Here is a 15,886-nt window from a genome sequence, read left to right as displayed (position 1 = left end):
TGTACGCAGCGCAGCGCACAGCCTGTAATGTCATGTATCTGCCTATCCTACATCGAATAGGCCCCAAGGCGCAGCCCAAGGTTACATGTAGCATAGGTTCCCGCCTCTTTCTCCTACACTACACTGGGCTGCGCCAGATGCACATGAGCCTGTCATAGAAGCTCGTCGAAATCACCAGCCGTTCCTGGCTGCCATCCTCGCTTTCGCAATAGAAATCAGGCACAAACTCACTGCCATAGTTCATCGACTTGTGCTCCTCAAAGCGAGCTAAAATTTCAAATCCCACCCCATCGCCGTCCCCATCTCCCAGCGAGAGGCGTACAACTCGCGTGCCTGCGTACATGCACGATACTAGCAATGTCACAGAGTCAGGGCACGTGTGCATCACCTTCACTCGCCAAACACCACCTCCTAGGCTCGTCTCACCGAGAAGGCGACAGCTTTTCATGCCGTAGACCTCGTGTTGGGGCCTGAACGCAAACACGCGAATTGTGTCGTCGTAGCTACCCGTCACAAGCAGACTTGATCCGTCAGACAGCTTTCTGGAAAGGGGAAGAATGGCGGTGACTCCAGCCATGTGCTGACTTTTTAAAATAGCAGGCGGGTATGGATGTTGCAGACTTAATTCCCCGTTCCCATCGTCTTCGTCAACACCCTCGGAGCTTAAAACGCATGAAACCCAACGCATGGCAGAGTCATCACCGCCAGAAAATATCGTAAAGGCCTGCTTGCCGTCGGCAGTCTTTTCCGTCGGAGTGAACGCAACAAACCAGTTTTCCAGTTGGTTCTCAATTGGAACTTCGCAGCACGCTTTGACATCATAGCTCTCGATATCAACCTGGGCTAGCATCACCCGTCCATCAGATGTTGTGACGGCCAATAGGCCCGACTCTGTGGGGTGCCATGCGCAATGAAGAAACAAGACCCCTTCCGCTTGGCTGACACTCGCAAGCGAGCGCGTGGCTAAATGGACTAGAGGCTCCGAAGGCCGGGAAATAGGATCCAGCCGGTAGAACTCAACAGTCCCCGTACTTGTAACAGCGCATAAGAAAGCCCCTCCTGTTGAATCTGTTCTTCCGTAGAAATGCAGATCCAAGATGGCTGAAGGTTGTAGCAGAGTTTGGACTAGCACTCTTATTTTTTGCAGTGTCAAGTTAGTAAAAAGAAAGTCAAATAGTATCTCTCCATGACCCATCCACGTATTTATGGGCAAGCAATAACTCACGCTTCTTCTTTTGCTGGGTTGATGTAGTAAACTTCTACGCTACCCGTCCGGTGCTGAGAGAGCTTCTTGTCTTCCCTATCCTCGGTTGTGGAGCTTAATTGCTCAGGAGCGGCCTCATCTTTCTTATCTAGGAAGTATGTCCCAACTACAAAATATTGCGGGTGAAGCGGACTGAATTCAATACAGCATGGTGGCAGCTCCAAGATGGTGGATTTCAACGAAGAGATTACGATCTCTGGCAAGTCAGACATCCCTAGTTTTTGGATAATAGGCAGATAGCTGTATCAGATCGATTGCAAGTTCCGAGTGTATGTGAGCTGCATCAAACACTTTGATGTTGGGAAACCAATGGATGGCTGGCGGTTAGATTTTTAAGCAATGTGGGGTGGGAAGGAGGGGGAAGCTCTAGATTCTGTCTGATGCTGATGTCAGATAAAAGCATGGGAATTATCAGGATATAGACAGTCTGTTTGATATACTGACTCTGATTTGCAAGTTAAGACCTTGGTCAAGACAAACTAACGGTCGTAAACATACAAAAGCATCGATGTAGGTCAAACCTTTGATACACACTTTTACTAGTGTATGATGCACAGGCATAAGTGTGTAGTTGCATATTACGGTAGAACCTCGGTTAAATAAAGACGCAGACATGGAAACCAACTAAAATTTAAAAATAACTTTATATCTCAGCCACGACAAAGACAGACTGATCAGGGCTCTAGTGGGAGGTGGTCTAGGCCGGAAAGCGCCAAACATCTATATAGTATGGATACAGCCTACTGAACAAAGGCTGTAGACGATATTGTTAGCAAAAACTCATGTGCGGACTCGTCGTTAAAATCTTTACCATTATCCGAGTTCCTCCTCCAATCAGCAAAGTCACTATAAGGACGACTTTCCGCCTGTACACAACTATAGTTGAGGTAGCCTGCTGGTGTTTCTTTGCTAGGCACCCGACAGCAACAGAGAGCAGGAACACAACTCTTCCCTCACTGTCGAATACCCCGTCCCAGATTGTGGGGTCCCATCATTATCCTCGTCACTGTTCTCATCATCTTTCCCATTCTCACTCTAGTTTCAAATGAATAACCACTAGAAGACACCTAGCTAGGCAAGAATCCGGCCTTTCACCTTTTAGACGGGGATAGAGATTTCTTTATAATGAATTCAGGGACAGATCTAATCGTCCCCTGCTGCGGGACATGGTAGTTCTCTAGTTAGAGACAATGAAGGTTCTCTAAGCATTCTGAAAGCACGGGCAGACCCAGCTAGACACACATAAATATGCTTTGATGACTAGATAATCAAATCCCAGATTCATCTTAGAATGACGGGAAACTCTGACTAGCGACTGATGTTACGTACAGCTTCTAGAATACTCAAGCTGGCTGGCATGTCGATGGAAGTCTTCAAGCTTGGCAACTTCAGCGAGAAAAGGGACAACCAGCTTCTTACGCATCTTTCATATTGAAAGTAACTTAAAGTCTGTCCATTGGGATTGGGATAATAAAACTAGCACACCACACCAAAATGACGACAGAACCTAGGCAACCCTCCACGCAGCGCAAGGTAGAACAGGGAATTGATTCGTCAAACACTAAATAATTGAGGCCATCAATATGGAGATGGAGATGGAGATGGAGATAGGATGAGAGTGATGGCCATTAGTCGATCCTTGCTTACCAGCCTGAGGACACACAAACCTCTCCATCAGTCTTAATGACAATTGCGGTAAATGATGTAATGTCTGCTCGACACTGCTGCATTCCAAACTGAGGCTCAGCTTACCTCGACTGTTTGTGCTAGGAGCACCCTAACTCTGGCTCTTTCTACTTTATTTACGAGTAGAAGCTAGGTTTGATGTTAGCTCGTTGGGGGGCGCGATTTCAGGATGCCACTTAGGGCAGTGAGCAAGATATCTCGACTCCAGGCAGAGCTTGGGTATTATCTAAATGCTAGCCACCCTATATTTCAGGCCATTTTTGCCATGCCATCCTAGGTAGGGCACAGGAGACTGACTACTTCTCCAGCTTCTTGGTTTTCAAAAGATCTAACTCTTCGGTTGGTTTTAGTGTCTCTACCGCGAACATAGGTCAGCTGTCCTTTGGGAAATGCTAAAACGCGTACTAAATGACAATGGAAACCTAGTTTGAGCAAGTCTCAGTAGCAACTCAAGACATTGGGCGTCTCCAAATGCTTTTGCCCACTATAGCTCCCTGCCGTTTTATGCCGTGGACAGATACATTTCGAAGCTTTAGTTACGCTGCGATAGAACGCCAGAATAAATATAAATAGTACGATGAACTAAGCCAGGTCAAGACTTCTAGCTTTCCCTGTCCCAATGTTTTCCTTGTGCCTCACTTTCAGGCTGCTGCTCATAGACACAAGGTGTATACTATCCTCATCTAGACTTGGGCTTTTTCAGCTGCACCAACGGAATAAGCAGAGTTCCAGATATGTTTACTTGCCCTGCAAGTTGAGGGCTACCACCCAAGTAGCCGCTAATTACCGCGAGTACGAGATCACCTGCGCACTCAGGCTAAGTTTTCATTATCCATTAATAACTAATAATTTCCTTTTAGCGATAACGGGTGTGTTTGACTAGGGACTCTGACTTTGAAAATACCAACTTCAAAGACTGAATTACAAATACCAACCCAACCATCAAGCCAAGCGTGCTAGCGAGTTTTTAGTGGGTTATATTATGCTATCTCTATAATAGCAAGCATCTGAATGTCGGGGTACCGCCAGGCCGTTAGCCAGAATAGGCCATGTACCAATGGGCACAGCCAATTTAAGGAAAGCATGCCCCCCATGTATATGAAATCCAGAGATCTGTAGCCTCTTCATTTAGGGTACATCATTGGCTCAGTTAATCCTACACTTTTCCAAAAGTCAGAGAACTTTACATAGCGCGCGCGCGCGCGCGCGTCATACATAGGGTCTATAACCCTTGTGGCTAGCCTCTCACTATTTTCCAACGTCACAAGGTCTTTTGGGCAAGACCTTTCGATCACAGAGACCCATCTACACACATTGGAAATACCATCATTTTCGTAATATACTCTACGAGATAGACAAACTGGATTTGTCGAATACAGAAGCAGTGAAAGTTACATTCTCACTCCTGCAAGATGAGGTAAGTCTAATCCAACGTTAGTGTCTAGATATGAATTGAGAAACCCACGAAAACAAGACTCCAACTTGTCATCAAGGCTCGCGTCACAGAAAAGAACAAGTAAATCGCAGAAAAAAGAGCCCTCAAGTCTAGGGCATCCATATTTGCTGCCTGTACGCAAATTGTTTTCAAGTCCTTGGATTACGATGGAGAGGGCTAGAACCTACGCCTCTAGGTTTAGTGTCTGCTCTTGGCTAGAGTTCTCCTAGGAAGCTGCTGCTTCTGTATGATTTCCCGGATCTTTGCTAGAGAGTCCACCTATGTTTCTAACGTCTTGAACAATAGGTTGGCTATCTTATCCTTTCTAGAAACTTGTGGACTGTATATACCTGCTTAAGATTGGTTCTAGGGGGCGAATATGGATCTTTGAGGTTCTGCCCTATTCTCATTAAAACCCCTGCCACAGGAAATCTTGCATAAAGGGTTTGTTGACAGCTTCGAGAGTGCAGAACTCAAGGCCCTAGCTCCAAGACTCTATGAGATGAATGCTTGGGAAGTTCAAGTATTCGGGCTAACATGTCAGAGTGTCTGCATCTACTGTCGGCAACCATAGACCCCGCACAGGACATCTTTGACTTGGGACGGAATGTAAAACAGCCCTCCAAGTCACTTCCTGGCACCAACAGAAGGCACCTGGGCAAATCCTAGCCACTCGATCGCAAAATCAAGCCGGATAGCACATATATCACACTCATACATAAGTTGCCAAAGGGAAGGAGCCTTCTTCTTCTAAGCACTGGCCTGTTCATGCACCCAGTTTAGGTTTACTAAGCTCTATCTCCGGGAATATTAATAATTCAGAGAATCACTATACTTTTCGAATTGGCAAACTCTGGAGTACACTTCTAAATGGCGGGAAATGACTAACATTGGGAAAACCAGCAGTACTTACTTGGCTGGCTCTTAAGAGGCTGCACAGGATTTCGTCCAAACTTACCACTTCTTGGTTATCCTTGGTCCTTCTTATGGGTAAATATCGACCAACCAAGTAATCTCTCTGCTTTATATCAACTGCAAAGAGGCTTTGTTGCTCGACATGTCCTGTCCCGGCTTTGGCGCTTGGAGTTGATCATAGCAACATCAACAAGACAAAGGTAACGTGTGATGGTAAGTCTAGGCGCCTTGTGTTGATCGATTTCCATAGGACCCTGATTCCTGATCCTCCTCTTGGTCTCGTGCTCATAAAGCACTACGAAGAAACGACTGCCCAAAAGAACCAAGATCGGAGCGCTTGGGACGATGGTAGACCTTTGAAGAAAATCCAGCTAGAAACTCGGGCTAGGAGCGTTTCAAGATAGCAACTATGGAAGCTATCACCCGCTGAGCGGAAACCTGGCAAATATAGAGACTATTCAGGAGTCTATGTGCCTTATGATTTGGTGGGCAGCTTGAATACCTACTCAACGAATCAGCCGGGGAATTGATTGCATATGAGGGTACTATCCTTGTGTCACCTCATGGCGAGAAGGATGTTGGCCTATTGATCCTACCAGTGTATTTACCTATGCCTCTTCTACTCTCTGTCCCTAGGTTTCTTCAGTTTAATCTTCGGGGCATGCTAATTTGTCCTACATTTTCCGTTTCTCGATGAAATCATAGTAGCAAAGCGGTTCACATTACTGACTACTTAGTATCAAGGCAGCATATCCCGGCCAAAATAACTCATCACCCTTTCTTTCAGGCTCCGCCTGCTAGAGCTCTGCTGGCACGATGCGGCGTTTGGCCATCTGAGTTAGGCTAGGCCCAGTCCCAAAATTCGAGCCCTCTTCTTAATTGACTGGCAGAATATACAACACTCGCTCTGGTAGAGTCTCGCTTGCAAACTTCAATACTATATTGTCCCTTGGTAGATATTCTGCTAGGTTGCAGTGATATTGTTTCAGCTCTGATAGATAACTCACTGTCTAATTAAGGCTAAGTAGCCATACGGTCAACTATCATGCGTACTTGTAATATTGTTAAGCTCGCATTGGCCCATCCGCATTGGCTAGATCATATAATCCTAAAAGCTCCACGGGGGCAGAAGGGCCAAGCGGCGGCTCAGTTAGGGGGCTGGTGGGCCTATTTCATCGTTCATACCGCCATCTACTCCTTGATTGAAGATGGAAGATGGGACATGTGGGCCATTTGCTTGATGGCTTAGCCCCCTCTAGGCCAAGCACAGTGGTGAAACTTTTTGTGTCGTTTACTGTCCATCCATCCTTTGTTCTTTGACCGCCATCCCTTTCTTTACCTCGTGGTCATTGAATCTATTTATGGAACTTTGTGGGGCATTTAATATAGTAGAATATAAGGAGAGAAACGAACAGAAAAGGGAGAAACGGAGATTCTTCCTGACTTGTGAGCTTGTTGCAGTGTGGCTGGCTGGTCAGTGCGTGCTGCTTGTCGGTTGTGTTAGTGTGTTTTAGTTTTGATGGGTGCACAAGAAATAGGGCAAAGACAATGAAAAGGCATGCATCAGGCAATAGAAACATGAAAAGAAACACGAGGAGAAACACGGACAGCAAAAGGTCAGAATCGCCTAGAGAAGGAGAAGGGACTGGCTAAACCGGTTCTTGGCTTTGCGGCCGTTCGCACATGTCTCGATTCAACATTATCGCGAGCTTACGTAAAAAAAAGAAATGCGCTCAGTTTATGCGAGGTATGCACGTGCGTGCATGTTTCTGCTGATCGCCATTCGCAAGGTGTCGTTGGCGCAAGAGGCGGCCGGCTCTGAATTCTATCAAAGAGTACTAGAAGCTGTATTGTACTTCGCGATCTTGATGGTACTCGATTATAAGCCCAAGACACCTTGAGGCTCTTATATCATGGGGGCCAGATCCCTTGGCTTCTTTCCTCTCTCATCCCATCCCATCCTCCCTCCCATGCACCGTCTACGATGGAAACAAATCACCACTTGGTATTATACTGCACCATAAACGAAGGAGCTTCTATGCTGTTTCTAAGGTACACGGACTCGCCGGCTGTTCCAGCGGTACTCTGGTCTGTTTTGACACGCCCTGGGCCCTACTAAATCCGCTCTTATAGAACTGGTGCCTTCGAGCAGCGTAACTCGGCCAATCTCTTTACTTCTCCTTGGAATAGCAAATGAGGGTCAATAACCCAATAACACTTGCTAGCAAGAAATCCCCACTGACAGGCACATGAAAACCACTACAGAGCTTGTCCGGGGCCTATTGTAGCCTGTGGTCAGGCCTTCTATTTCTTCTACCAATTGAGCACTAAGGAGACCTAGCCAATAGCGCTCGAGCCCTCCATAGCCGAATTTTTGAAGTGATAGTGTTTCGTGTCCGGTATTCTTTACTTCTAGAATCCTGGCCTTGTAAATTGTAGTATGCAACGTACAGCCCACCCTCTCCCTAGTTGGTTGGATGCTTCTTCCTTTTATTCCTCGCTTTTCGCCCTGATAATTATAAGATAAGACCTGACTGCGCTCGCTCTGCGCTGCATTTGAAATGAGGAATAAAAGAGAAACGCACAACCCTTGGGTTAGGTAGTTGTGCCAAACATATATCAAGAAGTATGTGCACTACTGCGATGTAGTCATAATATAGCATAGAGCAGCACAACAAGACGACAGCGCCAATTAAGTCCATGGCTATTGTGGTCAATATTCTTTCAGCTGGCTATTTGACTGTCTTTGTTGAATGGTGCATCGAACTGCATAGGCGAGCTGTATGCAGGACTCAGAAGAGGGGAATGAGCCGGGGATGATACAAACAGGCCAGACACCAGCTACAACAGAGCCTGGTCAAAGCTTCTTTTTGGCTGCACACTTTGCCCTTTGTCGTGTTATGCGCCGTGGATGCAAAAGCTCCAAGCTTGGCGCTTGGTCTCATGTCGAACGGCAACAGTGGAGGAGGGGGAGGAGGGAAGGGGGCTTGCCAACCAGAACTTTACCAATCACAAGGCTATCAAAGCCTGATTCGTGGGTCTGTTCCAGGCCGGTCCAATATGACACTTGCAATTTCTGGCCACTTAGCTTCCGACGGATGTCCCTCAGTTATGGCTGTTGAAGCTGGGCTCTTGTCCATCCACCCAGCCACAGGAAGTCAGCCAAAGAACTACAGACAAGACATGTCCCAGACATCTAGCTAACCCTACCACCCCCTAGTGAGGGGCCTTGGCCTCGTCTTCAACTTCACACTTCACATTTCACCTCACCTCCCACCTCCTTTGTTTCGGTGATGGGCGGGCCAGACACAAGAAGCCGAGCCCTTTCTTCATGTTTGTAGCTTGCTAATAATTTTTTTGAACCAAGGAAGGGCCCGAGCGAATTCGAAACCAACTACGAGATCTTTACCCAAAAGAACCACACGAAATAGCCGCCTGTACAGACAGAAACGGAAGAGGGGTCTTGTTTATATGTGCCTTGTTGTTTTCTCGGCTCTAAAAATTGACACATTGGCTTTTGTCCCTGGTCAAGCAAAGTAAAGCAGAGAGGGAAGGTACGCACAAGAAACTGGGAAACAAGGAGAAAAGATAGCCCCTCCTCTCCTTCCCATCCTGGCCAGCCCGTAAGCTCACGAGTATACAATGTAGGCAACACCCCTTCACATTTTTCTTCAGCTCTTTCCGTATTTTTTTTTTCCTGCGTTTGTTTACGAGTCTATCTGTCACTATTTCTCTTCTACCGCTGCTGGATTTTGCTTCCTTGTTCTCTTTTCCTCTTTCTCTCCCCAACATTCTTATCGTCATCATTACCCTCTGCTATATATAACGGCTTTTTATCTGTTTTCTTGGCATTCATTCATTAAATCCCAAATCGCATCTATTCTTGAACTTGGTGAGTTAGTTGTCTTTGCGATGTTGATGGCTCTTGCTGGCCTTAATTTTCGTTCTCCTGCAAGATTCCACATCTCTCGATTTCTTGCCCACAAGACTCCATTTCCCATCCATCCATCCATCCTCAATCCTTCCTTCCTTTCATTCTGTCTATCCCCATCCCCCCCCCCCCCCTCCTTTAACTTGATAGACTCGTGTGGCTACCATACTCCTCACGAACCCTGGCCATACCTTGTCTCACTGCCAGGTGATGGGTCTGTCTGTGTTTCCTAAAATTTGCATCAGTTCAACCTGTTTACTTTCTCTGCTCCTTGTCCTACCATTTATTCCTCCCCCCCCTCTTTGTGTTGTCTCAAACTTGCCTTCTCTTACTGACAATTGTGAAGATTTTTGCAGCAGGCTATTCGATCATCTTCATATTCTACTGTCATATTTTCCCCTCTTTTTTTTTCTTCTTTTGTTTTATTTTTTCAGTCATTTAGACGCTACACCATTGGATAGATACGTATTTAGGCAGCGCCTACCTGCATTACCTATACACTATATAGTATATAGCACATACGCACACGGCGTAACTCTCTACCCACTTTTCGTCTGGAGCTCTGATCCCCTCTCCCCGGCAAGAAGGCCCTGTCTATCGCCCAAAACAGAGCTCGTCACAAGGTTTGGACATCGAAGCTTGACTGTCCTTTCTTTTCTTCCATTTACTCTTTTTTGTCCCGCCGCATTCGGTTTTTTTCCTTTCTGCCTCATTTTCGCACTCTTTACCAAGTTATTATACTTGATCCGCACTTATTTTCTCGGCAGGCTTTCCGAGAATCGCTTCTTCATCATGTCTCGTGCCGCTGCCCCTAACCCCGCGGGCTCCCGCAAGATTTCCTTCAATGTCAGCGAACAGTACGATATTCAAGACGTCGTTGGTGAGGGTGCCTATGGCGTTGTCTGGTAAGTCAGAAAAATGCAGCCTTGTTTTATCTCCTTTCCCTCTGACTTTGGCTCTTGCTCCTCCATTATTACCATCTTGCTTCATCTCATCGTTGTACAAAAAGAAAATATGAACTCATCATCCTGACACTAACTTCTCCCTGGCAGCTCGGCCATCCACAAGCCCTCCGGCCAGAAGGTCGCTATCAAGAAAATCACACCCTTCGATCACTCTATGTTCTGTCTACGAACCCTGCGTGAAATGAAGCTCCTGCGCTACTTCAATCACGAGAATATCATCTCTATTCTAGATATCCAGAAGCCCCGGAGCTACGAATCCTTCAACGAGGTGTACCTCATCCAGGTAAGATGACCTGCCTGCAGTCTTGGTTTACTGCCACTTGTCTAATATAGTTGACACGAGAAACAAGCAAATGCTAAGTTAACAACCCATGATTATAGGAGCTTATGGAGACAGATATGCACCGCGTTATTCGTACCCAAGACCTCTCCGATGATCATTGCCAATACTTCATCTACCAGACCCTGCGTGCCCTCAAGGCCATGCACTCCGCCAACGTTCTGCATCGTGACCTGAAGCCTTCAAACCTGCTGCTCAATGCCAACTGTGATCTCAAGGTCTGCGATTTCGGTCTGGCACGTTCTGCTGCTTCCCAGGAGGATAACTCTGGTTTCATGACTGAGTACGTTGCCACTCGCTGGTACCGTGCTCCTGAAATTATGCTCACTTTCAAGGAGTACACCAAGGCCATTGATGTGTGGTCTGTTGGCTGTATTTTGGCAGAGATGCTGAGTGGCAAGCCCCTATTCCCCGGAAAGGATTGTAAGTTGCGCTATCTAGTGGACGGTCTAACAAAAATCCCTTTCTCCTGCTAACCCATACTTTTCCTTTTTTTACCCTCTAGATCACCACCAATTGACGCTGATTCTTGACGTTCTTGGCACGCCGACTATGGAAGACTACTACGGCATCAAGTCCCGCCGTGCCCGCGAGTACATCCGCTCTCTTCCATTCAAGAAGAAGGTGGCTTTCCGCACTCTGTTCCCTAAGTCATCTGATCTGGCCTTGGATTTGCTTGAAAAGCTCTTGGCTTTCAATCCCGTCAAGCGTATCACGGTCGAGGATGCCTTGAAGCACCCGTACCTGGAGCCCTACCACGACCCTGATGATGAGCCTACTGCTCCTCCGATCCCTGAGGAGTTCTTTGACTTTGATAAGCATAAGGACAACCTCACCAAGGAGCAACTAAAACAGCTGATCTACCAGGAAATCATGCGGTAAAAGCGGTATGGCGCCACGTGGTGTCTGGAGAAGCTTTTGATTTGTTTGCGGTTTTTTTTTTTGATATTTAAAGATACCTAGTAATGGAGACGGACTTTTTCTTTGCTGGCCTGTGGTATCAGAATAAGCATTTGTTGGATGTTGTTAAGTTGGTGAAGTATTGTGTCAATGAATGAATGTAATGACAAGAGGATTGATCCATTACAAGCGTAGTGCACGTAGTGTTTCAAGACATTTTTATAAGGGCAAAAGAAGGAAAGGGAATCTACAACCTTGAAAGAGGTGTGTGCTCTCTCCTCTTAGAGCCTAATAAGATACTTGCCCTATATCACATATTATCTTTAACCAGATGCGTTATATATAATTATCGCGGAGATGGAGATAAAAAACACGGCTAGCGTTCAAAACTAGCACTTGGCTTCCTCAATTGAAAGGTTGACTGGATCGTGAAATGGAAAATCAAAAGGCAATATGAAAAAAAAAAAGGAGAAAGGGGACTTCAAACCATACCAATTTGGCTAGAAGACAATTCTTTCCGGGAGTATCAAAATAAAGAAAAAATAAGAAAGTCAAGCAAGAAATATCGGTAAATCAAAGCATCAGGGCGCCTTCGTCACGATATTGGTGGCATTGAATAGGCTGAAAAGAAAGAAACAAAAACGACAAGTATCATTGAAAACTCTTCCAAAGTCATTCTGTAATGGAGGAGATGTTGACTCCCATGTGTTGCTCATGTTCTTCTGGAAAAAGCTCGCAGCTTTGGGCAAAAAAACAGTTGGAACTTTCAGGCGTAGGCATATTCTATGCGCCAACAACCCAAAGCTCCAAGCCCAGAATGCTGAACTTGTCGCCCTCATCTGACAACGGCTGGTTGCCAAAGGTGTCACATAACGAGCTACGTCCTCGCTCGAGGCCATTGTCAATCCATAGCCCATAGTGGCCGCCGCCAGCTCCGAGGCTCAGGAAGCCTGCTTCGCAGTTAATGCAGTAGTCGTTTTCACCACTGTAAGGGAAAGCGATAAAGCGCAGTGACTCGAACGGATCTGCGGGCGTGTGTGGCCGTGATGGTGACAGAGAAGAACCAGCTGTGTGGTACCCCTGACCCTTATTGGACGAGGTATCTGAGACTAAAGAATCGGAGTTCTCGGAGAGGAAATCTCTTCTCGCAGGAGACGGGATGGTGGTGCTCCTCACGGCATTGGTAGTATCTGCAGACGGCGGAGGCGGGAGCGGTGCGAGTATAGAGGCGCGCCAGAGAAAACATTCGCCATTTCCAAAGTATGATGAGGATGGTCGCGGGTATTCGGAAAGGTATCCGCCGAATGTCTAGATAGGAAGTGTGGAAAGCAAAGTGTTAGCTTTTCGCTTTTGTGGCGTGCAGAACAAAGACAAACCAAACCAATTCAACAAAAAAAAAGGGAAGGACAAAAAGCAATATTGCATTGACTTACCCCTCCCTCACTATCACGCACAACGAGCACAAAGCCCACTCGCTGCCCCTCATATGCCCGGGCTTTCTGATACAACGTTGCCAGGCTTGCCCCGTCCTGCTCCAGGCTGTAGACTATGCGCCAGTGCTCCGACAATTTCAGCCGCTCGGGCACCATGATACGGATTTCCTCAGCCAGCGCCGTGCTCAGCAGCCGCGCACTGGTTGGAGTCGTGGCCTTGTACCCAAGCAACACAACGGGATCGAGGGGTGGGGGCTGAAATGGGGATGGTATCCGTCTCTGTTGGGTATGGCGGTGAGAGCCGAGAGGATATTTAGGGCCGGAGTTCGCGCTCCGAGAGTTGGGCGCACGAGTAGTGGGAGGAGATGTGTAGAGAGACGGAGAAGACGAAGTGGCTGGGTCTTGATCATCGACATCGGAGCGAGGAATAGAGGAGAAGTTGCGTGAAGGGCGAGGATCTGGATGAGACGAGTCTTGCGAGAAACGACGCAGGAGCTCCCACATGATGATGGATGGGCGACAAGAGTCTGGTTAACAGGTTAAAGGGAGGGAAGACGGGCCAGCGTATGTGTCACTATGTGTGTCACAGTGGGCATCAAGCGGGAGTTGATGGAGCGGTATTTGGGTGGGCGATGAGAATCGTTGAATGCTGAAAACAGGTGTAGGAATAAAGAACAGGACCTAGCGAGACTGTAAACTTTTAAATGATGGATTAGATAAATAAATGCCAAGAAGGATGGAGCTTGGGGGTTTTTTTCTGACTCCAAAGCACAAAATCCAACAATAGAAAAACATGGGAAAATCGCAAAATAACGACAGCCCGATGAGGGGTGTTATGCAATGCAAAATGCAAAATTAAAGCCACTTTTACTACCAACTACTGCCATTCAATTATGTACTATATACTATAATGCATATATTCTATTGCAACTTGGCTTGTATGAGAGGAGCAATCAAGCTAAGCGCCTGGTTTTCTGCTTTAGACGAAAAAAAGGCAAAGCTGTTTAGTGCATGTCGGAAGTTTATATTAGGGACCAGTTACAAGGCCCTTAGCGGGGGGGAAAGCTCTCTCCAGCACAAACTCCAGTATTGAAATTGTGACGCAAACACCGTATGCGCTTTGTCTATAATCGCTATGTCCTCGCCTGAATCATGTATATATAGTTTCTTTCTTGCCACCCACCTATTTTCCATTCTTGAAACGTGCATTTATCAAGGACACGGCGGATGCTGGGCCATATAGGCCGCAATGCCATTCCATACACCTGTTGGGCTAGGCTTGGCAGCACACACATGTGGCTCATATCCAAATGAGTCCACTAGATGTGCCCGTGTGGTTGGCCCAATTGTGGCTACGAGAACACGGGGGTCACCTTGCCCTGGAACGGCTCTGCCGGTAGGACCCAACGCCCCGATTTTGCGCAATAGCCCATCGCACCCTGTTGGCGAAAATACCACAGCCCAAATTGTCTCGGCCGGCGGAGTCTGCGCGGCATATTCTTGCAATAAATTTTCAAGATCACTCTCAAAGGAAGCCATTTGGCCAGTGCCATAGACAACTAATTCGTCCACCATGATACGGCGGCTCGCCGGCAATTCTGGATCCATCAAAGTCTTGGGAATAATGTCTCGGCGCTGCTCGCCCACGCAAAACAGCAGCCCGGGCAGAGTTTCACGCTCGGGATACCAGGCACGGTAATGCTCGAGAATGTACTTGGAAAGAGCGTCGCCGTTGCCTGTTTCTTCCCCAAATATCTGGAAGGGAGGGCCAGGCTGGGCAGCAGCCGCCAAAGACCGCGTGGTAGCAGGACCCACACTGTAAAAGGGAACCTCGCTAAGCTCCTTAGGCCATGAGTTTCCGTGTTCTTTTTGATGTCATGTCAGCAATGAGTATCGACAAATCCAGGGCTGTGAATGGCTATCTATGGTCGAACAAAGGTAGGGAAAGCTTACTCTTGCGGCCCTCCACAAGGACATGGGCAAATGCCTCAACCGCTCTTTGTGAGGTAAATACTAGGCCGCCATACTTGCATGATTCATGGGGGCCTACTCCACCATCGTTCAAAATACCGGCCAATTGCTGGATGCCAACCTCGTCGAAGTGGTGATCCAAGACTGGAACAAATCTGGGTTCAAACGAGTAGTTGGATGATACCACAGCCAGGCCTTGGCTATCATTCCGGTGCCCGCTTTGGGATTGGCTTTGAGAAGAGTCAAACAGGTCTCGATATGCGTCCGTCGGCGCTGAAGGTGTTTTCAGAAGAAGAACGGGGATCCTTCTCCTCTCCAACGCGGCCTGCGATAACGGCTCCATAGCAAGCAGATAAGAGCGTCGTTTTCTTTTTTTTTCCTTTTTTTTTCCTTGTGTTTCGTTTGCAAGGTAGCGATTGGAGCTTAGAATTTTAGATTAGAACGAATGAGCGCCTGCGTGTCTCACAAAAGAAATAAGAAAATGTACCTGTGTTACAGCTGCCTAGACCTAAGCTTGCGATCTAACATTTAATGCTGCCAACGGCTTTTAGAGAGCTTCATCCATTAGTGGGGCATGTCCTCTCGGCTTGGTGAAATCCTTCACGGCGCCGCTAGATAAGATAACACGGCAAAACTACGGTTAAACATAGAAAGCCAAGAGGGCTTTTAATTCACGTCATTGAGCTGTAATAGCATTCTTCGAGGATTCATCTTGTGTACTGTTGAGAAGAGGGGGGTGGACGTATCTTGCTTACCAATAACTACTGACGTTGACGACAATATCTTAAACCTCTTTCCAGAGCTTCCCGGGTTGACCCTGCTGGAAACTTCAATATCTACTGATCTGTTGTCTGTCTCGGCTGAGAGACGGATGACCTGCTTGCTTCTGCCTGAAAACTGATATCAGCCTCCTTTCTTTGGCCGGACCGAACCGTAAGAACTTTCTCAGTCTTCCTGCATCCCCGGTCCCTACCTATCGAGTTTGTCGAACCTGTCGACCCCGTCGAGCCTCATCACGAGACAAACCACACATTTGAGCTTCATAG

General features: G+C 47.1%; 4 protein-coding genes across 4 annotated transcripts; 1 reads left to right on the top strand and 3 right to left on the bottom strand.

Moving 5' to 3' along the window:
* Positions 1-118: 118 nt before the first annotated feature.
* HOO65_030585 (WD-40 repeat-containing protein) lies at positions 119-850 on the bottom strand (the record flags this gene model as incomplete). The annotated part of the gene is made up of 1 exon (XM_071000448.1): positions 119-850. One exon carries the CDS (start codon positions 848-850, stop codon positions 119-121), a length of 732 nt encoding a protein of 243 aa, XP_070860264.1.
* Positions 851-10,023: 9,173 nt separating this feature from the next.
* Positions 10,024-11,418, top strand: HOO65_030584 (Mitogen-activated protein kinase; the record flags this gene model as incomplete). The annotated part of the gene is made up of 4 exons (XM_071002196.1): positions 10,024-10,136; positions 10,284-10,479; positions 10,578-10,959; positions 11,042-11,418. 4 exons carry the CDS (start codon positions 10,024-10,026, stop codon positions 11,416-11,418), a joined length of 1,068 nt encoding a protein of 355 aa, XP_070860263.1.
* An 801-nt stretch (positions 11,419-12,219) lies between these two features.
* On the bottom strand, positions 12,220-13,373 carry HOO65_030583 (Oxidation resistance protein 1; the record flags this gene model as incomplete). The annotated part of the gene is made up of 2 exons (XM_071002265.1): positions 12,220-12,744; positions 12,870-13,373. 2 exons carry the CDS (start codon positions 13,371-13,373, stop codon positions 12,220-12,222), a joined length of 1,029 nt encoding a protein of 342 aa, XP_070860262.1.
* Positions 13,374-14,081: 708 nt separating this feature from the next.
* On the bottom strand, positions 14,082-15,183 carry HOO65_030582 (uroporphyrinogen-III synthase; the record flags this gene model as incomplete). The annotated part of the gene is made up of 2 exons (XM_071002284.1): positions 14,082-14,734; positions 14,823-15,183. The coding sequence occupies 2 exons, from the start codon at positions 15,181-15,183 to the stop codon at positions 14,082-14,084; spliced, it is 1,014 nt and encodes a 337-aa protein (XP_070860261.1).
* Positions 15,184-15,886: the final 703 nt, after the last annotated feature.

The sequence above is a fragment of the Ceratocystis lukuohia genome (assembly GCF_044167205.1).
Source record: "Ceratocystis lukuohia strain C4212 chromosome Unknown Supercontig3_pilon, whole genome shotgun sequence".
In the NCBI taxonomy this organism is placed as follows: Eukaryota; Fungi; Ascomycota; class Sordariomycetes; order Microascales; family Ceratocystidaceae; genus Ceratocystis; species Ceratocystis lukuohia.
This window is presented reverse-complemented; position numbering and strand designations above follow the sequence as displayed.